Below are 24,571 nucleotides of genomic sequence, written 5' to 3' on the forward strand. Positions count from 1 at the left end.
ATATGGCATAAACCAGGTGTGGTAGTGCATGCCTTCAATCTCAGCACTTGGGGGGTAGAGGCAGGTGGATCTTGAGGCCAGCCTGGTTGACATAAGTGAGTTTCAGGCCAGCTGTGGCTACAGGGAGACCACAAAGAGACCAAAAAACCAAAGTACACACACACACACGCACACAATATATATGTATATATGTATATATATGGCATAAAATTTATATCATTTTAATGTATAATTTAATGGTATTAAGTACATTCACAGTGTTGTATAGCTATAAGCACTGTTCATTGCCAGAGCTTTTTTTCATCATGAAGTAGATTCTCTGAACCCATTAAGCAAAAGCTCCCCAACTCTCCTGTAACTGAGCTTCTGGTACTCTGTAATTTACTTTCTTTCTCCCCAAATACTGTGTTTTGTATAAGTGGAATTGTATAATTTTTTTGTCATTTTGTGACTGATTTATTTCACTTAGCATGTTTGTAAGGTCCATCTTTGTCATAGCATGTATTAGAATTTCATTTGGGGGGCTGTGGTTATAGCTCAGTGGTAGAGTGCTTGCCTGAGTGAGTCCTTAGGTTTGATTCTCAGTACCACAAATAAAACAATTTTTTTTTTCCTTTTCTTTTTTGAGATATGGTATCACTGTGTAGCCCTGGTTGGCCTGGAACTCGCAGAGATTGCTTGCCTCTGCCTCCCAAGTGCAGAGATTAAAGGCATGTGCCATCATGCCCAACAAAAAAAAATTTTTTGAAAATGTCTGTGTGTGTGTAGTTGTGTGTATGGGGGTGCTTATACCATGGCACATATGTGAAGGTCAAAGAATAACTTTTGGGAGTTGGTTCTCACCTTCTGCCATGTGGGTTCCAGGGATTAAACTCAGACCATCAGACATGGCAGCAAGTGCTTTTACCTGCTGAGTCATCTATCTCACAGGCCCCTTTTAAAAATACTAGCTATTCCCAGCCGGGTATAGTGGGGTAGCTGTTAATCTCAGCACTCGGGAGGCAGAGGCAGGCGGATCTCTGTGAGTTCAAGGCCAGCCTGGTCTACATAGTGAGTTCCAGTACAGCTGGGGCTACAGGGAGACCCTGTATCCAAAAAACCAAAAAAAAAAAAAAAAAAAAAGAAAAAGAAAAAAAAATTAGCTATTCCATTGTATGTAATACCCAGTCATTTGTTAGTGGACATTTGGGTTGCTTTCACCTTTTTGATTGTTGTGAATAATGCTACTTTGCGCAAGTATCTGAGTTCTACTGTTCAATTCTTCCATGTATAAATAAGAGTGGAATTGTTTGATCACATGGTAATTCTGGAAGGACTCTTCTAATTGGACCCAGAGATTGACACCATGCTGACCCAGAGTAGGAAATGGGTAGAAAGGAATACTCTTGATCTGATAGACTGACATACTTATAAGCGCATCTCTTTCCCTCATTTCAGGTTATGGAGCTAGGAGGTAAAAGTAGAAGTATGGTTGATGGAGACAAGGCGGATATGGGAGTTAGATAAAGGGTAGATTTATGTATTAAATGAATGAATGAATGAATTTATTTTTGGTCTTTTTGAGACAGGGTCCCCCTGTAGTCCCAGCTGGCCTGGAACTCACTATGTAGACCAGGCTGGCCTTGAACTCACAGAGACCCACCTGCCTCTGCCTCCAGAGAGCTGGGATTAAAGGCATGCACCACCATGCCCCAGCTATTTATTTTAAACCTCCTTAAAATAGATTTCTGAGTATTGTTTCTGTTTTATCACCTTTGGTAATGATCCAGAAGAAGCCACAGTCTGACAAAAATAGAACTGTTGGACATGGTGGTACACACCTGTAATCCCAGCATTTGGGAGGTGGGGGTAGGAGGATCAGAAATTTAAGGTTATTGTCAACTTCATAATGAGTTTGAGGTCATCCTGGGCTACATGATACCCTGTCTCAAAAAAAAAAAAAAAAATGGGGACAACAAATGGCTCTATGGATATAGTGGGGAAAAGCAGGTCGAGGTTCCAGGATAGACTCTTTGTGGAGGTAGGGGCTCAGTGCGAACAGATCATATTTTATATGGGAACTGTCTTGGAGAAAGAAATGTTTGTGTCTCTTTAGGTGGCACTGTCAGAAGGAAACCAGATCTAAGGTTGTCACTGATAAAAATAGAAGCATCTTAAAACAGATAAATAAATAGTGGTTTAATTTTAACAGGTTTGGATGTCACTTAGAGAAGAGAATTCTTTTTGAGTGGTTCAGAAATCGATAACTGACGTAGAAGGGCTAGGTAAGAGAGTAGAAGATAAGTGTAGATTTATTCCAGTTTAAAGGTAAGCAGCAGACTGAGGGTAAGGATGGTGGTTGTTTGTGTGGAAAATGTGCTGGATCCACAGTTACTCAGTTCAGGGTAGGTTTTGTCCATGTGCTGACAAGGGCCTGCCAGTGTTGAGATTCTTAACCTGCTGTTTTTTCTCCAACAGGCGTGGTTTCTGTCTGTTTTGAGGGGGACAGTGATGGTTACATCAACTTAGTGGCATACCCTTATGTGGAGAGTGAGACTGTAGAGCAAGATGACACACCAGAGAGGGAGCAACCTCGGCGCAAACACTCCCGCCGGAGCCTGCACCGGTCAGGCAGCGGCAGTGACCACAAGGAGGAGAAAGCTAGCCTGTCCCTCGAGACTTCTGAGAGGTAAGGATGGGGTGCAAAGCTGCTGGTGCATGCTAGATCCTGATGATAGGATCTTGCAGGACAGCATTGGAGTCCTGGCATATTAGAAAAAGGCAGTTCTTCAGGGTGGGGAGGACCACTGATGTTCTTGGGCCACTCCCACAGGTGTGGCCTCCCTTATGTGTTTCATCACCTCAGGGGTGTCTCTTCTTGGCTATAGCTATAGCCAGTTGACAGACTGAACTCTGTCAGTCCTTAGGAAGCAGGGATGCCCTGTGCTGGTGACAACAGGTTGTTCAGCCTTTCTTTTATGTCCCATACTCATAAGACAGAATTGCACTGATGATTTACTTTCTGATGCCTAGAGTGTCTGAGCATGAGAGCAGTAATAGTCCACACAGATTGGGGTGCCATAGTGGTTTTTTTGTCCATTTTCTGAGTTCTGATATCAATAATCCCTTCCTTATACCTAAAATTGACAATGAGAATTAATTTTTCTCTTAGAATTTTGTCTCTTGTTATTTCATGTGACTATTAGTTAGCTTTGACTAGGTTGAGTATAAAACAAGGATAATAAAAGTATTGACAGGGACGTGGAGAAATTAGAACCTTCCTCTATTGCTTGCAGGGAGGAAGGCACAGTGGTACATTTTGGAAACAATTCTGCAATTCTTCAAAAAGTTAAACATGGCAGTCTGACCTGTAGGTGTATACCTAAGAGTATTGAATACATATTTTCACACAAAACTTGTTCAAAAATGTTCTTAGAATGTGGAGACAGCCTTATTTATTTATTTTTTTGGTCTTTTTCAGACAGGGTCTCCCTGTAGCCCTGGCTGTCCTGGAACTCACTATGTAGACCAGGCTGGCCTTGAACTCACAGAGATCCACCTGTCTCTGCCTCAGGAGTGCTGGGATTAAAGGTGTGTGCCACCACACCCAGAAAGACAGCCTATTTCTGTCAACATGGATTAACAAAAGATGGTGTGTCCCTATAGGGGAGTATTTTTCAGCCATAAAAAGAAACCGAAAGCTAGGCATGGTTACATACTCTTGTAATGGAAGATCACCATGTATTTTAGGCTAGCCAGAACTGCATAGTGAGACCTTGTCTCACAAAAACCAAAAACAACAATAAAGCAATATTGACAACATGTTAAAACACTGAATCTTGAAAACATTATGGAAGAAGCCAGACACAAAAGAACATAGACTGATTCTGTTTATGTAGAATGTTGAGAATAAGCAAAGCAGTAGAGGAAGCTGGTTACTGCTTGCTTGTTTTAGAGGTTAGGGTGAGGGCATGGGGAATAGAGTGACTGCTGATAGTGGCAAGGTTTGCTTTTGGAGTGGAGAAAGGTGGTAGTGATGTTTCAAAACCATATGACTGGAAAAACTACTGAATACTAAAAATACTAATAAAGCTAATGTGAGCTTCGTAGAACAAAGTAAAATAAAAGCTATACAGTTGGGGCTAGAGAGATGGCTTAGGGGTTAAGAATACCGACTGCTTTTGCAGAAGACCCAGGTTCAAATCCAAGCACCCACATGGAGGCTGTTCATAACTCCAGTTCCAGGGGAATCTGATGCCCTCTTCTGTCCTCTGCAGGTACTGCAGAGCACAGGTCTACTTACATGCAGGCAGTAAGTACACTCATATACACAAAATAAAAATAAATTAAATCTTTTTTTTTTTTTTCAGTCTTTGTGAGAAAGGTCTCCCTGTAGCCCCAACTGGCCTGAAACTTGCTATATAGACCAGGCTGGCCTTGAACTCACAGAGATCCATCTGCCTCTGCCTTCCAGGTGGTGGGTATAAAGGCGTGCGCCACCATGCCTGGCAAATAAAACTTTTTAAAAACTGTACAATTGGGGCTGGAGAGATGGCTCAGCGGTTAAGAACACTGGCTGCTCTTGCAGAAGACCCGGGTTCAAATCCCAACACCCACATGGCAGCTAACAACTGTCCATAACTCCAGTTCCAGGGGATCCGACAGCCTCTTCTATCCTCCTTGGGCATTGCATGACACAGGTGCACTTACCTACATGCAGGCACATTAAAAAAAAAAAAAAACTGTACAATTATATTACATTATGTTTAATTTCCTGCAAAAATAAGCCAGATGTATTGATTCACATCTGTAACACCAACTAAGAGAGTTGAAGGACAGCCCAGGATATAGAGTTACAGACCCTCTTAAGCTACATAGCAAGATTTTTGTCTTAAGATAGTGTCAGGGTGGGACTGGAGAGATGATTCAGTGGTTAAGAGCACTGAGTGTTCTGGTAGCGGACCTGGGTTTGATTCCCAGCACTGACATAGTAACAACTGTCCATAACTCCAGATCCAGGGGAATCCATGGATATTGCACAACACGGGTGCACTTACATACATTCACACAATACTTGGATGTTCCCTGTAGCCCCAGCTGACCTGGAACTTGCTATCTAGACCAGGCTGGCCTCAAACTCAGAGATCCACCTGCCTCTGCCTCCCAAGTGCTGTGATTTAAAGGCATGTGCCACCATGCCCAGCATAATAAAAAAAATTTTTTTTTAACTTCTTTTAAAAAGAAAGTGTCAGGGGCACTGGAGAGTATGGCACAGCAGTTAAGAGCACTGGATGCTCTTGCAGAGAACTTGGGTTTGGTTCCCAGTACCTACATGCTGGCCAACAACCTCCTGTACTCCAGTTTCAGGGGACCCAGTGCCCTCTTCTGGCCTCTGTGAGCATTGCATGACAGATACATTTACCATGCAGGTAAAACACTCACACATATAAAATAAAAATAATAGTTTTTGGTTTTTTTTAAGTCATCTTTACTCTTTTTTTTTTAGAGACAGGGTCTCCCCAGCTATCCTGGAACTCACAGAGATCCACCTGCCTCTGCCTCCCAAGTGCTGGGACTACAGGTGTGCACCACCATGCCCGGCTCCAATAATAGTTTATAAAAAAGGAAAGAATGTCAGTGAGAAAGATGCTCTGTAACTTGATTCTGAAGTTGAATTTGGGGGACTGGAAGGGTACCTCAGTGGTAGAATGCTTGCCTGGAATGTGTGAAGCTCTGTGTTCAATTCCTCAGAACTATAAAATAGTTAAATGAAAAAATTGAAATCTGGACTTACTTATTTTTGTGACAGGGTTTCATGTGTCCCAGAATGGCCTCAAACTCACTATGTAGCCAAAGATGACCTTGAATTTCTGATCCTCCTGCCTATACCTGCTGAGTGCTGGATTTACAAATGTGGCCCCAGCTGGCCTGGAATTCACTATGTAGACCAGGCTGGCCTGGAACTCACAGAGATCTGCCTCTGTTTCCTGAGTTCTGGGATTAAAGGTATGTGCCACCATGCCCAGCTAGCTCCTAGAGCTTTCTTCAGGGCCCGTGGTGGTCCACTCTTCTCACTTGGGCTTTAAGAGATTCTATTCCTGGGGCTGGAGAGATGGCTCAGTGGTTAAGAGCATTGACTGCTCTTGCAGAGGAGCCAGGTTCAATTCCCAGCACCCACATGGCGGCTATGAACTGTCCTTAACTCCAGTTCCGGGGGAATCCAAAGCGCTCTTCTAGCCTCTGTGGCATTGCATGACACGGGTGCACTCACATACTTGGAGGCAATCACTCATACACATAAAATTAAAAAAAGTAAAAGAGAGAGAGATCCTATTCCTGTCAAGAAGCATGGCAACCCTACATAGGTCTCTGGCTGTTTGTGAATATGTTTCCCCACCCTTAGTCAGCTGTCCTCTCTGGCCAGGTCTGTGTCTGTGGCAAAGAGAGGGCTGTGCATCCATGTCTTAGAAAGTTATGTTTCTAGGAGTTGATCATTCCATGGACTCTTGCCTACAGAGGCACTTCCTGTAGTTCATTGTCTTCGTTCCTCAAGGGACTTCCTCCTGACTGACAACTGTGGGATCTAACTTATCATTTGTGTAGCATGGAATGTTCCTCCTAGTCAGTAGTTAGCAATTAATGATTCTCTTTTTTGCAGCTCTTTAGTGGGCATTGTTTTGTTCTCCAAAGGCACAACATTTATTTATGAGTCATCTGGTGAAAAGCCAGTGACCAGACTTAACTTGAGGGTCTGCTCATGAAGATGACAGCTCTGTCTACAATGACCATATTTCTGTCTGGCCTGCTGGCAGAAACTCTGAGTCATTCCATGATGGAGACTACTTACCAGGGCCAGAGCTGCAGCTGCATAGGAGCCAAGTACCATAGGAGCCCTCTCCAGACCTGAAAATTGTTGGATTTCCTTGGGAAATAAGTGTTTCCTAATGTGGACCACCAAAAAAACATCTGCAGTGTTTCCCCAGAATTGGGGAGGATATCAGGCATTGGTGGATACCTGTAGTGTAGTTCAGGAGAAATGTGGTGTTTGCCAAGGCCTCTGAACAGTTGTCACAGAGGTGTCCCAAAGGAGGGGCAGCACTTTGAGCATACACTGCACCTGCTGGTTACTGTGCATCATTCCACAGTTGGTGGAAAGGCCAGTAGTTCTGAGGCTGAAATTGCAGGTGGGCAACCATGCTGCCCATCATTTACATGGGTTTTGGGAATCCGAACTCCGGTCTACACTTGTTTGGTAAGCACTTTAACTACTGAATCATCTCCTCAGCCCCCTGTTTTTTTATTTTATTTTATTTTACCTACTACTTTACTTTACTTTTTTTTTTTTTTTTTTTTTTTTAGACAGGGTCTCCCTGTAGCTCTAGCTGACCTGGAACTCACTATGTAGACCAGGCTGGCCTCGAACTCACAGAGATCGCCTGCCTCTGCCTCCCAAGTGCTGGGATTAAAGGCATGCGCCACCACACCCGGCCAAGTTTTTAATCTTTATGCTCAAACTCAGAGCATCTGCCTCTTCCTCCCAAGTGCTGAAATTAAAGGCATGTACCATCACAGCCAGCCTTGGTTTGTTTTTTAATTTATTTTTGATGTATATGAGTGTTTTCCCTTGAGTGTATGGAAGTGCACCCGTGTTGTGCATTGCCTACAGAGGCCAGAATAGTGTATCCAATGGATGATTTTTATCTGCCTTGTGGGTGCTGGGAACTGAAACTGTGCCCTCTTCAAGAACAGCCAGTGCTCTTAACTGCTGAGCCATGTCTCCAGTCCTCCCCAATCCCCTTTTATTGTTTTTTTGGGGGGGGTTGTTTGTTTATTTCTGAGACAAGGTCTCACTTATGTCATCCTTGCTGACCTGGAAATCTATGTAGTCACCAGGCTGGCCTGGAATTCCCTACATAGAGCAAACTGGCTTCAATCTTAGAGATTCACCTCCCTCTGCCTCCAAAGGCATGTGCCACCATGCCTGGCTTGGTTTCTTTTATAAAATGGGATTTCAGCTAATGTTGCCTAGGCTAGTCCTTGATCTAAATTCCTGTGCTCAAGCAGTCCTGCCACTATAGCCTCTTGAGCATCTTGGTGTGCACTTGTCCTGTTAGGACACAAAACTACTCTTTACAGGGAGGGGCTGTATCATTTTTCATTTACCCTAGCAGTGTACAAGGGTTCCAGCTTCTTAACTTTTTCTAGTTTTTTTTTCTTTTTTAATATTTAAATTATTGTGTGTGTATGTACATTCATGATAATGTGTATGTGGTGTGCATACCACAGCATGTGTGTGTAAGTCAGAGGGTAAGTTTATGGAGTCAGTTCTCTCCTTCCACCATGTAGGTCCCTGAGATCCAACTCTAGCTGTCAGGCTTCTGCAGCAAGTACCTGCTGGTCTATCCTGCTGGCCCCCAGTTTTTTCTTTGTATGTGCTATTTGTGAAGTAGAATCATTACAATTTTTTTTTTTTTTTTGTGGTCTTTTTTGAGACAGGGTCTCCTTGTAGCCCCAGCTGTCCTGGAACTCACTATGTAGACCAGGCTGGCCTTGAACAAAGATCCACCTGCCTCTGCCTCCTGAGTGCTGGGATTAAAGACGTGTGCACCACCACGCCCGGCATCATATTATTTGACACAGTGATTTTTCAGGCAGTTTTCAGAGGCACGAAAAGAATGGTATTCATACCATTACTCACTTTTATTTATTGACTGGTGTGTCTGGGGCTCTTCACCACCTGTCATCAGGGTCTGGGTGACAGGCCAGGGTTGATCCAGTCCTTCTCTGTCCTGGGTCCCTGAGGATGGCTTGGCCAGACTGTTGGTGATATATGTGTTCTTTCTTCTCAGCTCCCAGGAGGCCAAGAGTCCAAAGGTGGAGCTTCACAGCCATTCAGATGTCCCTTTCCAAATGCTTGACAGCAATAGTGGGCTGAGTTCTGAGAAGATCAGTTACAACCCCTGGAGCCTGCGCTGCCACAAGCAGCAGCTGAGCCGCATGCGCTCTGAGTCCAAGGACCGAAAGCTCTACAGTATCCTTGTCTACTGATTTGAAATTTTTCTGAGAAAAATGGCAAGATAATTTTGTTTTTGTTTATTTGGTCTGGGAATTGAATCTAAGACTTCATGCATACCCAAGCATGTGCTTTACCACCTAATTAAACCTTGATAGATATTTTTAGTGTTTTTATTAGTGTATGTTAGCTATAATAGGTTTCCTTATGACATTGTTATCTGTGTACATGATGTATTTTGATCATACTCACCTGTAACACATTCTGGTCCCAAACTCCTTCCTCTTCCCAACTAGTCTCATTTCTACTTTCATATCGTGTGTGTGTGTGTGTGTGTGTGTGTGTGTGTGTGTGTCCCAAATGAATTTCATTGGGATTGTTTACAGAAGCATGAGTACCTTACACCACTGAAGAAAATGTCTCTTCCCATCAACCGTTAAGGAAGTATAAATCCTCAGAGAGAGGTAGGGCCCTAAGAATACCTCTTCCTTCCACCACAGGGTGAGAATCACAGTTGTTGTGAGTTCAAGAGAGCAATAACCATGTCATGCATTCTACTCCACTTCTTTTCTCTGGCTCTTACATCTTAAAAAAACTTTTATATTCTTTGACAGTTTCATACATGTATATAATGTATTTTGATCATGTTCATCCCCACTCTGCTCTTTTACCTCTCCCACTCCCACTGGAACCCTTCTTCCCAATCTGTCCCTCTCCTACTTCCATTTCTTTTAAAATAACCCACTGAGTATAATGAGGGTGCTTGCATGTACATGGCTGTGGAGCTACTTACTAGATGACTTAGGAGTGGCCCTGAAGAAAAATAACCATTAACTACCAGTAGGTCCTTGCTAGGCCCCATGTGCTGTTCTCCCATCCATGCTCCTATCTTGGGAAAGGTAACCACAGCTTCTGTGAGTTCATGAGTGCAACAGCCATGTGCCCCTCCCTCATCCATGCTGGAATGTTGATAGGGTCAGTCTTATGCAGGCTTTGTGCAAGTAACCACAGCTGCTATGTTCATGAATATAGTGGCCATGTGTCCCTCCCCCATGCTGGAATGCTGACATGCTCAATCTTGTGAGGTCTTGTGATCTTATGCAAGTCCTATGCCTCTTGTAGCACAGCTGCTGAATTCATCATTGCGTTGACCATGTCATGTTCAGAAACCACGTCCCCCAGCCCTCCTATCCTGCCACTTTTTTTTTTTTTTTTTTTTTTTTTTGTCTTTTTGAGACAGGGTTTCCCTGTAGCCCCAGCTGTCCTGGAACTCACTATATAGACCAAGCTGGCTTTGAATTCACAGAGATCCGCCTGCGTCTGCCTCCTAAGTGCTGGGATTAAAGGCATGCGCCACCACGCCCGGCTATCCTGCCCCTTTTACAATCTTCCTACCCCTCTTCAAATGTTCTCCACAAGTGTTCTCTGAGTCTTGGAAGTGTACCATTTATGGCTAGGCATTGCACGGTCATTTATTCTCACCAAGATAAATACTTAAGCCTAGCATTTTCTGAAAATTCTTACTGGAAACGTGAGAATCTGATATCTTATTTTTTGTAATAGTGCTGAAAAGATGTCTTCCTATTTCTTAGGTCTAGGTGAGGTGCTAGCCTAAGTAGAACCTTGGTTTATTAATGGTGACAGAGATGTAGCCAAATATTCTTTGGCTTATTGTATGTAAGGTAGATCCAAAGAATTATAACTAAAACTAGATGTGGTAGTTTATGCCTGAAATCTCAGCACTCTGTAGGTGGAAATAGGAGAATCAGAAGTCCAAGGTAATCCTTGCATTGTATTCCAGGCTGTTTGATACTAACCTGGTATCATGTAATCCTGTCAAAATAAAGGTCTGAGTTGATAGCTCAGTCAGAAAAAGTACCTACTGTGTAAGCATGAAAACCTGAATTCAGATCCGCAGAACCCAAATAGAAAGCCAGGCTTCGCTTGTAACCCAAGTGCTGTGGTTGGGAGTAGCAGAAGATACGGGCAGATTATTGAAGCTCATTGGCTAGTCAGCCTAGCTGAGTCATTGAGCTTCAAGTTCAGTGAAAGACCCTGACTCAACAAATAAAGGTGAAGTGCAATTAAGGAAAGACACCTGACGTGTCTAGTCTGTACACACGTACACATACACCAAACAAATACATAATACCTACCACACATACATACAACCACACACACCCCCAAAATAAAAAACAGATGTCTTATATATGAAGGGGCTGTGAAATAGTGTTCCTGTGGCTTTAAAAATATGCTTGGTAAATTTAGTCAAACCTTGGACATGTGTGCCTGGAGAGCAGGAACGCCTGCTGAGGTGTTACCTCCGGGATGCTGGTACTCCCCTAGTTTCTCAGGATACAGTTTTATCTCTCAAGGCAAATTATGGTGGAACTGTTAATCCTGGTCATTATATTTGCTTAGCTGCTATATTCTAGCCTCTTTTATTATTCACTATTCTGTAAACATTCAACTATAGCTCTAATGGGTATAAGTATAAAAACAAGAGTTGCCTGTGCTTTTGGCACTCGTGCATGGATAAAAAAATGAGTAAAGAAATAAGGGCTGGAGAGATGGCTCAGCGATTAAGAACACTGACCCAGGTTTGAATCCCAGCACCCACATGGCAGCTAACAACTGTCCATAACTCCAGTTCCAGGGGATCTGACAGCCTCTTCTGTCCTCCGTGGGCATTGCATGACACAGGTGAACTTACCTACGTGCAGGCAATACACACATACACATAAACTAAAAATAATAAAATATTTTTAAAAAGACAAAAGGTAAAGAAATCAAACCACACAAGTCCCCTGGTCTTATTTCAGTTCCGTGTAATCCATTCAGATCCCATGGCTGCCCCCATGGCAGCCATATATATATACACACTATAGAAAATTATATGTACCTACATAGAATGAAATTCTGACACATTATATGACATGAGTGAATCTTGAAAACATTTTACTAAGTGAAATAAGCCTGATACAAAAAGGACAAATGCTGGAAGATTTCAGCAAAATGAGATGCCTCCAATAGACAAATTCCTAGACACAGAAAGTAGAATAGAGGTTTCCTGGGGAGTAGAGAAAGTAATGGACAGTTAGTGTTCAGTAGGTACAGAGATTGAGTTTGGGGTGGTGGAAAAGTTCTGACATAGATGGTGGTAGTGGCTACATGGGATTGTGCATGTACTAATGCCCCTGACTGGTGTGCTTAAAAATTATTATAATGGCCGGGCGTGGTGGCGCACGCCTTTAATCCCAGCACTTGGGAGGCAGAGGCAGGCGGATCTCTGTAAGTTCAAGGCCAGACTGGTCTACAAACAAAACAAAACAAACAATATATATATATATATGTGTGTGTGTGTCTTTTTGAGACAAGGTCTCCCTGTAGCCCCAGCTGTCCTGGAACTCAGTATGTAGACCAGGCTGGTCTCAAACTCACAGAGATCCACCTGCCTGTGCCTCCCAAGTGCTGGCACCACCATACCAGATAGTAATGTTTTAGGTAGTAAAGTTTTATATTTTACTACAAAATTTGTTAAAGCCAGAGATTTGACACCTCCATTTGAGTTTGTGAGCTAAATATCTCTTACAGTGGACCAAAGTGCCACATTTTTTTGTATTTTTGAGCTAGGTTTTCCTTCTAGCCCCAGTTAGCTTGGAACTCACTATGTAGACCAGGCTGACCCTGATCTCACAGAGATCCGCCTGCCTCTGCCTCCTGCTGGGATCAAAGACATGTGCCACCATTCCTAACTCAGAATGCCACTTTTTTTTTTGTCTTTTTGAGACAGGGTCTCCCTGTAGCCCCAGCTGTACTGGAACTCACTATGTAGACCTGGCTGGCCTTGAACTCACAGAGATCTGCCTGCCTCTGCCTCCCGAGTGCTGGGATTAAAGGCGTGTGCCACCAAGCCCGGCCCAGAATGCTTTTAGTTGTGCTTTTGGATGGGGGTTGACAGTGAGTGAGGTTGTTACTCTTCTTGACTCTGGCCCAGAATTCCTGCTGCTTGAGAACGTGGTCCACCACTTCAAGTACCCTTGCGTGCTGGACTTAAAGATGGGTACCCGGCAGCATGGGGATGATGCCTCAGCTGAGAAGGCGGCCCGGCAGATGAGGAAGTGTGAGCAGAGTACATCTGCTACGCTGGGGGTCAGGGTCTGTGGCATGCAGGTGAGTCACCACTGCTGAGAGCCCAGGTGCTGCTGCATGCATGTTTTAGGTTGTGCCCATACCTGTGTGCCACCTGTGTCCTGGCCTGCACTGTTCCAGATTCTCTTCTGAAAGGGTGAGTCAATCACAGGGTGCTGAGTATCTTGCAGATGGGTTCATTGAGCCCTATTGTCCTTATTTCTTGACCTTGATTGAGCTCAGTATACAGGGTCATTGAGAGAGCCCATTTCCTTGTCACTGGGGCAAGTAAGACTTGTTTGTTGATACTGTGCTCCCAGTTAGCATCTGGTCTCAGAACAGCTTGGAGGTGAGCTTCTAAAGTAATGGCTATAGGCCTGATACTGGCTTTCACAGCTCCATGACGGGAAAACCAGGGGTAAATGTGGCCTCCCTGCTCCAGTAGGAGGAGCTGAAGAGCTCAGGTTCGTCAAAGTGCCTTCCAGACCATTTTTTTTGCCAGGGGCACTTTGTGGCCATCAGATCTCCCTGGTGCTCACCTTGTCTGTCTCCTGGGGTTTCAGGTGTACCAGCTGGACACAGGTCATTACCTCTGCAGGAACAAGTACTATGGCCGTGGGCTCTCCATTGAAGGTTTCCGCAACGCCCTATATCAGTACCTGCACAATGGCCTGGACCTGCGACGTGATCTCTTTGAGCCTATCCTGAGCAAACTGCGGGGCCTCAAAGCTGTGCTGGAGCGGCAGGCCTCCTACCGCTTCTATTCCAGTTCTCTGCTTGTCATCTATGATGGCAAGGAATGCTGGTCTGAGCTGCGTCTCAAGCACCTGGACATGGGGCTCCCTGAGGTGGCACCATCCTGTGGCCCTAGCAGCAGCAATCCTGAGGCTGGCCCCTCCTCTCCACCCAAGGTGGATGTCCGCATGATTGACTTTGCACACAGCACATTCAAGGGCTTCCGGGATGACCCCACTGTGCATGATGGGCCAGACAGGGGCTATGTGTTTGGCCTGGAGAATCTCATCAGCATCATGGAACAGATGAGGAACGAGAACCAGTAGGCCCAATTCTGGGCCCCTTCATCTACACCCACAGGCAGGGACCATTGCTCTGAACTTGCCTTGAGGACACACAGACTTGCTTTTAAAGGGTTATATTTCTCTTTGGTGTAAACTAAAAGAAATGTTTTTAGCTGTAGCCTGGAATCCATATATATAAAGTAAAGGAGGACAGAACATACGTTCTCTCAGCCAGGCGCCTTAGCTCTGTGGCTCTGACTGCTGTGTCCAGGCTGACTCAGGAAGGAAGAGGTGGCCCTGGTGGGCTTGGCCACAGAGACAGAATGCCCTTGGACTTTGGTGTCTCTTGCCTAAGGTCTTTAGGGGTCTGTGGCTGCAGGGCCCGGCTGATTGTGAGGTGATACCCTTGGCTAGCACAGAGTCTCTCAGTGTCTACTCATCCCTTGTTTCCCAGAAATGGAGAAAGTCTTGGGGCCTTTTCAGTTTTGTGCTGTGGGCATCAGCCAGCTTTTGAGCAGATGTCCTCAGGGTACCACAGGGCTAACTGGATGGACCCATCCTTGGGTCTGATTTTGGCATAGGGCTAGATTGGTGAAACTGAGTTGAAGTCAGCTCACAGCAGAGGACAGGCCCTGGGCTCCCTAGGCACCCACTGGCATGTAAACCTGCTCTTTCCACAACCCTGTCCAGCCTCTCACCAAGATCCTTTGCCTAAGGAGGCCACATAATCTTCCTGCCCCAGGAAGGAGGCCACATCTTTGCTGAGGAGAGTCAGTGTCCCAGTAGGCTTTGGGCCTTTAGTGGCTCTGGCCCAGACAGTATTTGCAGTTCTTGGGCTTTGGGTGGGTGTCCCCTCTAGTTTGGGCAGCTGTGCTGCCTCTGGGTGGGCTGCTCCTCCCAGTCAAGGGTTGTGGTTGGCTCAGGGTCTTGCACTTCTTTAAGCCAAGCTCAAGGCAGCAGCCCATTATAAGGTATTCTAGGCCCTGGGTTTGGAGGGAGAACTTTAAGTGTGTCTGCTTTTAGGGACATTGGGCCCTGGGTACAAGGTGCCCAGATTTTGCTGAGAGCTTTGTCTGATTAATCCTGGGGTCTGTCAGTATGTCCATTTGTCCCCCTGTTTTGTGGGGAGCTGTCTGGAGTATAGCCTTGCTCAGTAGTATATATTGATTTCTATCATGCTTTCCTTAGCAAAATAATCTTTCCCTTTTGTGAGGTGAGCTTTCGTCATGCCCTCCCTCCACTCCCCTAGCAGATGCTGCCATTTTACAAACCTGGTAGCAGAGTAAATTGTAGATGGTGTTTCTCTGCTGGCCCAGCAGCCTTCCTGTGGGTCTAGGGTACAGCCTTCAGCACTGATTGTGGGGCATGAAGGTTAAGGGGTGACCCTGAACAGTTTTTGTTTTAACTTTTGCTATCAGCCCTTTAATGACAGAGACCTGTGCAGGTTACACTACACTTAGCCATTGCCAAGGTTCTCCAAGTCTGTGGCCACTGTCATCACTTTGGGCATGTCTCCGTTTTGGCATCAGAAGATAATCCTGTCATCCTTTGAGAGAAACTGATAACTGATGGTGTGTAATTTCTCACTTTTTAGAGATACAACCTCTGAAATGGGCTCCTTGATGGAGCCCAGTCTTGGTTTCTGACCCTGATGCCAGTGATGGGCAGGTTTCCATTCCTTAGGGCTGAGAAGCATAGCTTTGCCTATTTCTGGTCAGTAACAACCATCTCTCCTGTGATAGTCTGTGGCTTCTGCCGAGGGAGTCTTCATTAGTGTAGACAGTCTTTTCTGACAGCATAGAGAATAAGACAGAAGGTTTAGGGACAATGGAGACCTGTGCTTCCCCAGTTCCCAGATTTTGGGAGATGCTGCCCCATTCTGCTGCTGTCATAGCAAGGGAGGCTGTACTTACCTACTTACACTGTGTGTTCTGCCACTACAGAGTGAAAGGGCTGGGATTTGCTGCTTCTCCCCCAGGGCAAGGTCCCACTTTTCAGCACTTTTGATACCTGGAGACACAGCCCTCTTATCTGACAGGTGGTGGCAAGTGTGTGCACACTTTCTACCACTGCTCTTCTACCTGTCCCAGGCTGGAGCCCTGTTCCTGACAGGCCCTGCCTTCCCAGCCTCAAATAGGGACCAAAGTGCAACTGGGGATCATGGGTTGGAGAGTTCAGGTCACTCTCTCCATAGTATTTCCCAGGGCCAAACCCACACCAGCCCCAGGGAGATGGGTGGGAGTGGGACAGGACGGGTGGTGCTTAAAGAGGGGACCAGTGTAGCAACTTGCCAATGACTCCACCTTATCCCCCTTTGGGCCTGTGCAATGGGCGTGAGGAGTCTCATCTAGGGGCCAGGGGCCTGGGCTAGTTCAGTACCTGCTGCTCACACGCTCACACCTGGCCACATGCACGTTCCCTACCTGCAGATTGCTTTGAACTTTACAGCTATACAACTTGGTTATGTGTGTGCCCATTTGAAAAAAAAAAATACGTTTTAATGAGGAGGAGAACCCTGGGAAAAACCTGGTTTCTTGCTTCTTAGGGGTTAATGTAAGACTTAGAATTCGGGAATCGCTCTCTGCTCTTTCCTGGAAGCTACACCTGCACATACACCCCGAGGCCAACGCCTGGATACCACGTGGCTCCATAGGCGTACGGGGTCGCTTGCGTTTTCCTGGGTCTTGTGTGTGATGGAGAGGGGTGCTCAGCCCGAGCCAGCCCCTTTTCTGTATACCTAGCGCTACTCGTCCCGCTTGTGTCAGGTCGTATATGTCAAAATAAAGCGTCTAGAAACTGACTTTTGTCCACGTCTCTAAAAAAATTCCAGTTTGCGCTCTACGCGGAGCTGAGGGATGGTGCCGGCGGAGCCCGCAGGGCGGAGCGGGAGGCGGCGGATCCGGATCTGATAGGGAGCCAGGGCCAGCTTGGCGCCAGTTCCGTCCCTGGATCCGCCAATGGACATCTGACCCGCGGGTTCCATCCGAGTCCCCATGGCAGCCCGGCGCTTTGAGGCGCTCATTGGCTACGTCTGCCGTAGAACCGTGCCCAGCGTGCGGGCGGCCCTGCCACGTAGACAGCAGCCGATTGGCCCTTCCGGGTTACGTCACTGGCTGCACCGCCTCCAGCAGGAGTTCCGGGCCTGCGGGTCTACAAACTAGCGTCTTCTGGGTTCTGGGTGCCGGTAGACCCTCCCCGCAGCAAAGCAGAGCAGGTGTACGAGCTACAACGAGCGGTCGGTCTGGCTGGTGAAGGGCACGGGGCAGGGTATAGCGACGGTGGTGCGCCGCAGGGGTCGGTCAGGCGGCCTGCAGGTACCTCGGAGCCAGGGACTCACTCCCGGCACCGACGGGCGCGATGAAGGCACTGATTTTAGTGGGTGGCTATGGGACGCGACTACGGCCGCTGACGCTGAGCACCCCGAAACCACTAGTGGACTTCTGCAATAAGCCCATCTTGCTGCACCAAGTGGAGGCGCTTGCCGCGGTAAGGCCCTGGGTCATATATGGCGGGAAGGGGCCAGAGGTGGCTATGCCTTCGGACCGAACTCGCCAATTGGCCTACCTTTGTCTAACAGGCAGGTGTGGACCACGTAATCCTGGCTGTGAGCTACATGTCACAGATGTTGGAGAAGGAAATGAAGGCTCAGGAGCAAAGGGTGAGGCATGGACCCAGCCCGTTCTTTTGGCCTCTGAGGTTCAACTTCCTGTTCAAAGGAGAGTCTGACAAGGTGGCTTTTCCCTTTCAGCTAGGAATCCGAATCTCCATGTCTCATGAAGAGGAGCCTTTGGGGACAGGTCAGTGGAGACAGAAAGGCACCTTGTCCAAGATTTAGGGTCAGGAAAGGGGTACGACCCAACCTGGATGGGGGCTCAGGCCCCTAGCAAGGTGGTGACCAGTGACCTGTTCCCTTCCCCAGCTGGGCCCCTGGCACTGGCCCGAGACTTGCTCTCTGAGACTGCAGATCCTTTCTTCGTACTCAACAGTGATGTGATATGTGATTTCCCCTTCCAAGCTATGGTGCAGTTCCATAGGCACCATGGCCTGGAGGGCTCCATCCTGGTAAGGGACCAGGTCTTCCTTCTCAGTCATCCCCAGTCTCATGCCTAGTCTCCCCTGATACCCAATCTTAAACTATCTCCTTATGGATGCAGAACTGTAGGAAGAGCCCTTGAGACTTGGGACAGCATGTGTATCAAGGCTAAAGGAACATTGGACTAGGTCTAAGGTTCTCCTCACCCCCATATTCAGGTAACCAAGGTGGAAGAACCTTCCAAGTATGGTGTGGTGGTATGTGAGGCTGACACAGGCCGAATTCACCGTTTTGTTGAGAAGCCGCAGGTATTTGTGTCCAATAAGATCAATGCAGGCATGTACATCCTGAGCCCTGCTGTGCTGCAGCGCATCCAGGTGTGTTGGAGACAACTGATGGGTGGGCTGGGGTGGAGCAGGCCTCTGTTGCCATTACCTGCTCACAAGCTGCCTACTTCCACAGCTGCAGCCTACGTCCATTGAGAAAGAGATCTTTCCAGTTATGGCCAAGGAGGGGCAACTCTATGCCATGGAACTGCAGGGTGAGGCAGGGAGACCTCAGGGTGGGGGTAGTCTGTGGGTGGGGAGAACCCTTTGATTCATCCTTCTTTACAGGCTTCTGGATGGACATTGGACAGCCCAAGGATTTCCTCACTGGCATGTGCCTCTTCTTGCAATCACTGAGGCAGAAGAATCCAGAGCGACTATGTTCAGGCCCTGGCATTGTGGGGAATGTGCTTGTGGTGAGGTCCTTGCCCAGCCTGTTACTAATCCCTTCAGACTTGGGAGACAAATGAGCCACTCTTACTTTCCCCATCACTCTCAGGACCCAAGTGCTCGTATTGGCCAGAACTGCAGCATTGGACCCAATGTAAGCCTGGGTCCTGGCGTCGTGGTGGAGGATGGCGTGTGCATCAGGAGGTGCACGGTGTTGAAAGATGCTCATATCCGTTCCCACTCCTGGTTGGAGTCATGCATTGTGGGCTGGCGCTGCCGTGTGGGCCAGTGGGTAAGCCTGTGAACTGGGCTAGGTGGGGACAGGAGAGCAGGGAATGTATGTGCCTTGGTTAACAGGGCTTATCATCCCTCTCCCAGGTACGCATGGAGAATGTGACAGTGCTGGGCGAGGATGTCATAGTTAATGATGAACTCTACCTCAATGGAGCCAGTGTGCTGCCCCATAAGTCTATTGGGGAATCAGTGCCAGAGCCTCGTATCATCATGTGAGATATGTAGAGCTGGCCAAGTCCCCACTTCCCCATCAGCAGGTGTAGGAGTGACTTGACACATCAGAAGACCCTGGACTTGGTGCCATTTGTCTGGGGAAGACTGGATGAAGCTGGAGCCGTTAAACATTTGCTTTCTCATGGGGACATTAACTGAAAGGATCCCTGCTGGGCAGAACCCACAAAGCCTACTCCCTCAAGAAGAGCTGGGGCCAGGGCTGTATGGAATAATAATTTAATGCTCACTGTAGCCTGGACTGAAAGCCGAGCTCAGGCATAATTAGGGCTGTGGCTGGGTTCCCACCAGTGTGGCTACACACAGGCAAGGATGGAAAGAAGTGGTTGAATGGGGGTAATGGAGGACAGGGCCAAAGGAGCTCATAAATAGGGCTCAGCCTGGGTCTGGGATTGAGGGTGGAGGTTCCAGGATGGTGCAAGCTGTGTACATTAGATCTGCCTAGGCAGCTGAGGAGGTGGTACTTGTACTGGCTGCCTTGTCCCAATCCTCTACAGATACAATGGTGGCTTTGCAGAAGAAGCACTCCTTGTTGTTCATCAGGTGCTGGTTGATGCAGGCTCTACAAGAGGGGAGGGAAATGAAGACTGCCCTGTGTGTCCCTACTGCCTCCCCAAGTCCATGGGGACTACTTACTTGCAGGACTTATGGCCACAAGGCTGGAACACAGCAGAGATGGGGTGAGCATAGCAGATTGGGCAGAGGTCCTCTTCACTGGTGGGCTACAGGACAGAGAGTGAAGAGTGGGTTGGGGCTGGATACCTGTACCTACACTGCTGTGTACAAATGTATTCAGGTGGCACAGGCCTGTGTCATGGTCCCACTCACCAGGGATGCAGCTGCTGCCTGAGCAGATGCAGCAGTCAGGTGTGCCAACATCTGTTCTACCTGGGCCAGCTCCTCAGCACTGATATAATCCATATCTGGGTTAGTGGTAGGTGGTATCAGGCCGTGTGGCCCTTGACCTTCAGTGCCCCTTGAATATTCCCAGGCAGTGAATTTTTTGTTCTTGAAGATCCCGAACACCTCCCCTGTCCCACAATGGCCCACTTACAGCTCTGTAGAGAGAAGTGTTTCCGATCAGGGGCAGGAAGGGCAGTGCCAGGTGTTGGGGGCTCTGGCTGCCCCAGGAGATAGCATATGGAACGGAGCTGGAAGCAGGGATCAGCCAGGAGCACGGAAGTGGCTCGCTCTGTCCTAGGTGAGGGAGGGTCCTAGGTGAGGTAGTTTGTGGCAAGGCTTAATGCCTGTGTAAGTTATCTCTATGGCTGGTTGGGTGACAGTCTGTCCAGAGGCTTCGTTATTCCTCCATCCTTTCCATCTCTGCCACTTCCCAACCCTCTAAGTCCTGGGTCTCAATAAGGTCCTACATAACCCAAGTACCAGTTTAAAAGGGAGAGTTTTTGCCCCCAAGCCAGATGGCTTGAATTCGAGTCACAGAACCCATAGATAAAGAAAACTACTGCAAGTTGTTCTGACTTCCATGCAGTGCCTCACGCCCATAAATTAAAGCGGGGAAAGGGTGAGAATTTCACCTAACCCATAATACATTCATCCTTCAAAGTCACTTAAAGAACATTAGCAGTGAAAGCGCATCTGGACTTCTGCCGTTTTGCTTTTTAAAGAACAGGATTCCAAAGACAGGTTTGGATACTGGGGCCCTCTGGTGGCCGCGTATGGTCCTTGCGCTCCAGGGTATGTGGCTGCCCCGCCCCTTAACAGCGGGAGCCAATAGAAAACTGGATCCTCACCCTAGGGCAGCCACCTCCCGGCAGTACTTAAAAGCTGACCAGAAATGAGCTCAGAGGAGCTAGAGGGGCAGAAAGAATTGCGGCACCACCTCACAACCCTGGACCAGAAGAGCAGGAGCAGCCGGCCGCGTGAGTGGAGCTGGCATTGTGCCTCCCCAGCCATGGACCATCCCGCACAATTGGCAAGCCCGAGCAAACACAGGTGAGTCCAGGAGCTGTTGACTTGCAGAGCTGCCCCAGTTCTTCCCTGGTGTTGCTGCCATGACCTGGCTGGTGCTGCTCGGCACACTGCTGTGCATGTTGGGTACTGGATCAGGCACCTCAGACTTGGAAGACATTCTGCCTCTTGCTCCCCACAACTGCCCCAATAAATGCATCTGTGCTGCTGACGTCCTGAGCTGTGCCGGCGTTGGGTTGCAGGACCTGCCGACAGCATTATATGCCACTACTGTAGATCTCGACCTAAGCCACAACGCCCTCAAGCGCCTGCGCCCTGGCTGGTTAACACCCCTCTCCCGGCTGCGTGCCCTACACCTAGGTTACAATAGGTTGGCTATGCTGGGCCATGGTGTCTTTGCCAATGCCAGTGGCCTGAAGTTACTTGATCTATCATCTAATGTGTTGCGGAAGCTGCGAACCCATGACCTGGATGGGCTGGGGGAGCTGGAGCAGCTGTTTCTGTACAATAACAGCCTGATGTACTTGGATCTGGACGTCTTCCAGGGCCTGAGTGCACTCAGCCATCTCTACCTTGGCTGCAATGAACTTCGTTCTTTTTCTTTCAATGACCTGCATGGTCTGGGTACAGCCCACCTGCGTACCTTAGATCTGTCCTCCAACCGTCTGGGGAACATCTCAATCCCGGAGTTAGCCACACTGCCGGCTTTCCTCAAGAATGGTCTCTACTTGCACAACAACCCCCTGCCCTGTGACTGCCACCTCTACCACCTGCTGTGGCGCTGGCACCAGAGGGGCCTAAGTGCTGTGTGTGACTTTGCTCGTGAATACACATGCTTGGCCTTTAAGGTATCAGAATCCCGTGTACGCTTCTTTGAGCACAGCCGCATTTTCGAGAACTGTTCCACTGCTGCTGCAGCTCCAGCCTTAGAGCGGCCTGAAGAGCAGCTGCACACACAGGTGGGTCGGTCCCTGAGGCTCTACTGCAACACCAGCGCCCCTGCCAAGAGTGTCTCCTGGGTTTCACCACAAAATGAGCTGCTTGTTGCACCAAGATCTCAGGATGGTAGCATTGCTGTGTTGGCTGATGGAAGCTTAGCTATAGGCAGAGTGCAAAAGCAGCATGCAGGCATCTTTGTGTGCCTGGCAACTGGGCCCCACCTGCACCACAGCCAAACATTTGAGTACAATGTGAGTGTGCATGTTCCTCGCCCAGAGCCAGAGGCTTTCAACACAGGCTTCACCACACTACTGGGCTGCATCGTGGGCCTGGTGCTGGTGCTGCTCTACTTGTTTGCACCACCCTGTCGTGGCTGCTGCTGCTGCTGCTATCATCAAGCCTGCCGCAGCCGCCACTGGTGGCGAGCATCTAGTCCACTCCAGGAGCTAAGTGCACAGTCCTCAGTGATCAGTACCACACCGCCCGATGCACCCAGTCGAAAGGCCAGTGTCCACAAGCATGTGGTCTTCCTGGAGCCGGGCAAGAGAGGCCTCAATGGCCGTGTACAACTAGCAGTAGCTGAGGACTTCGATCTATGCAACCCCATGGGCCTGCAGTTCAAGGCTGGCTCTGAGTCAGCCAGTTCCACTGGCTCAGAGGGTCTCATGATGACCTAGGCTCCCTGGGACCTGTACCCAGGCCATAGATATCCTGCTGCAGAGAACTGTCAGGTGCTAGTGGGAAGCACTGTGCCTGGTGCCATAACTGCATGTGGCCTTGACCTGAACCATAATAGTCCTATTAACTGGTAGAGGGGTTGAGGCCCCCAACTTGCCTCCTGCTCTTCCTAGCTCAGAACTTCCAAGGTCTCAGACTGTACAGGTCCTACAAATAACCTGCTTTCCCTCAGATCTTAAGTGCTGAAATGTCCCATGAGGATTGGGGACCAAGCCTATCTAGTAAAACCTCTTGCATTAAAACTCTGGGCTAGCCTCAGGAGCTAATGTAGATATTAGGGTGTGGTACAGAAGAGTTAAGCATACCACCTTTCATTCCTGCCAGGGAACCAGCAACCCACAGAAGAAAGGGGGCCAAGCACAAGAAAATCTAGTGCTTACTCTAGGATGGAAGGAGGAAATGAGCTCTTCCTGTGCTGAAACAGGACTCCCACCTACCACCATTTAGCCTCCCCAAAGCTTCACAACTCCTATGGGGTCTGGTAGGCAGGCATACCTCCCCAGGACATCTGTGGAGCCTGACCTGAGCTTCAACCAGAGAAGCCCTGCTGTCTTCAGCCAAAGGCAGAGCCCATCCATGGGCTCATACTTTAGCAAGAAAAACCTGGTGAATATGGCTAAGCTGGGAGAGCTCAGCTGGAATACTTATATCCCTGGAGGGTGTGAGCCTCTTAAGGACTGGCACTTATCTTAGCCTAATGGCTGATGTGGTATGACTTTACACACCTCTTACTGCTGCCACTGCAGCCAGGCAAGCAGGCAGGGAAGAGAGTCTGGAAGACCCTCCCAAGTGGATGAGCTAGGTGTTCTACGGCTGTCCTAGACTGTGCTATTAAGGAGTTTTGTAATAAAGGCTGTACATGTTCATTGCTGGACCTTTGCAGACAGGTAGTATTGTGTGCTTAGCTTTTAATTCAGAAGGACTGCCCTGACCATCAGAGGATGGCATGCTCCCCAGGTTCTGGCATTTATGCCTTTGCTAGGGGCACAGACAAGTTAAGACCCCTACCCAGGGTCTGGAAAGATGGCTCAGTGGTTAAGAACACTGGTTGTTCTTGCAGAAGATCCAGGTTCAAATCCCAGCACCCACATGGCAGCTAACAACTGCCCGTAACTCCAGTCCCAGGGGATCTGACAGCCTCTTCTGACCTCAATGGGCATTGCATGACATGGGTACACTTACCTACATGCAGGCAATACACACATACACATAAAATATTTTTTTTTTAAAAAAAGAACCCCTACCCAGCCAGAATGACTGCTCTGCCACCTGTTTAAGCAGCTCGAACCTCACTACTTTCCCTCTGCCTCGAAGTGCTCCAAACTGGATGTTGAGGACCATTTTGAGATGAGAAAACAGGTACAATGAAGCCCTGCCTTGCCAGCCCCTCCTCAAAGGGCACAGGCACATACAGCTCCCAGAAAGGGCCAACCATCCCCAACACTTACTCTGAGGCTGGACCATGCACCAGAAGCCGTACCAGGATGCCTGTCACTGCCACCAGGATGGGGTAGTGGTCCACGCTCTCCAGGCCTAAAGAGAGGGAAGG

The 24,571-nt window shown here is 48.0% G+C and overlaps 3 protein-coding genes across 7 annotated transcripts in view; 2 read left to right on the forward strand and 1 right to left on the reverse strand.

Moving 5' to 3' along the window:
- Ip6k1 (inositol hexakisphosphate kinase 1) overlaps positions 1–16,942 on the forward strand; it is a 60,337-nt gene extending 43,395 nt beyond the window's left edge. The window contains exons 3-6 of the mRNA XM_008853169.2: positions 2,458–2,668; positions 8,829–9,010; positions 12,990–13,165; positions 13,687–16,942. Coding sequence (XP_008851391.1) covers positions 2,458–2,668; positions 8,829–9,010; positions 12,990–13,165; positions 13,687–14,184 — 1,067 coding nt within the window. The 3' untranslated portion in view covers positions 14,185–16,942. The remainder of the gene's footprint in view (positions 1–2,457; positions 2,669–8,828; positions 9,011–12,989; positions 13,166–13,686) is intronic.
- A 333-nt stretch (positions 16,943–17,275) lies between these two features.
- On the forward strand, positions 17,276–19,649 carry Gmppb (GDP-mannose pyrophosphorylase B). Its single transcript, XM_008853177.1, has 9 exons — positions 17,276–17,628; positions 17,720–17,800; positions 17,891–17,939; positions 18,062–18,204; positions 18,394–18,552; positions 18,638–18,716; positions 18,790–18,917; positions 19,001–19,183; positions 19,270–19,649. Exons 1-9 carry the CDS (start codon positions 17,500–17,502, stop codon positions 19,399–19,401), a joined length of 1,083 nt encoding a protein of 360 aa, XP_008851399.1. The 5' UTR covers positions 17,276–17,499; the 3' UTR covers positions 19,402–19,649.
- The window catches only part of Rnf123 (ring finger protein 123), a 30,607-nt gene continuing 25,655 nt past the window's right edge, over positions 19,620–24,571 (reverse strand). Inside the window, exons 35-39 of one of the 5 annotated variants that reach the window (XM_008853173.2) lie at positions 24,471–24,555; positions 20,471–20,613; positions 20,245–20,339; positions 20,053–20,138; positions 19,620–19,978 (exon numbers count right to left, since the gene is read on the reverse strand). In XM_008853173.2, coding sequence (XP_008851395.1) covers positions 19,858–19,978; positions 20,053–20,138; positions 20,245–20,339; positions 20,471–20,613; positions 24,471–24,555 — 530 coding nt within the window. In that variant the 3' untranslated portion in view covers positions 19,620–19,857. Of the gene's footprint in view, positions 19,979–20,052; positions 20,139–20,244; positions 20,340–20,470; positions 20,614–21,013; positions 21,591–24,470; positions 24,556–24,571 lie in introns of those variants that run through there. The other 4 variants (XR_003847059.1, XR_001872918.1, XM_008853175.1 and 1 more) reach the window with 4 other exon arrangements.

The sequence above is a fragment of the Nannospalax galili genome, unplaced genomic scaffold (genome assembly GCF_000622305.1).
Source record: "Nannospalax galili isolate Female #2095 unplaced genomic scaffold, S.galili_v1.0 scaffold786, whole genome shotgun sequence".
Classification (NCBI taxonomy): domain Eukaryota; kingdom Metazoa; phylum Chordata; class Mammalia; order Rodentia; family Spalacidae; genus Nannospalax; species Nannospalax galili.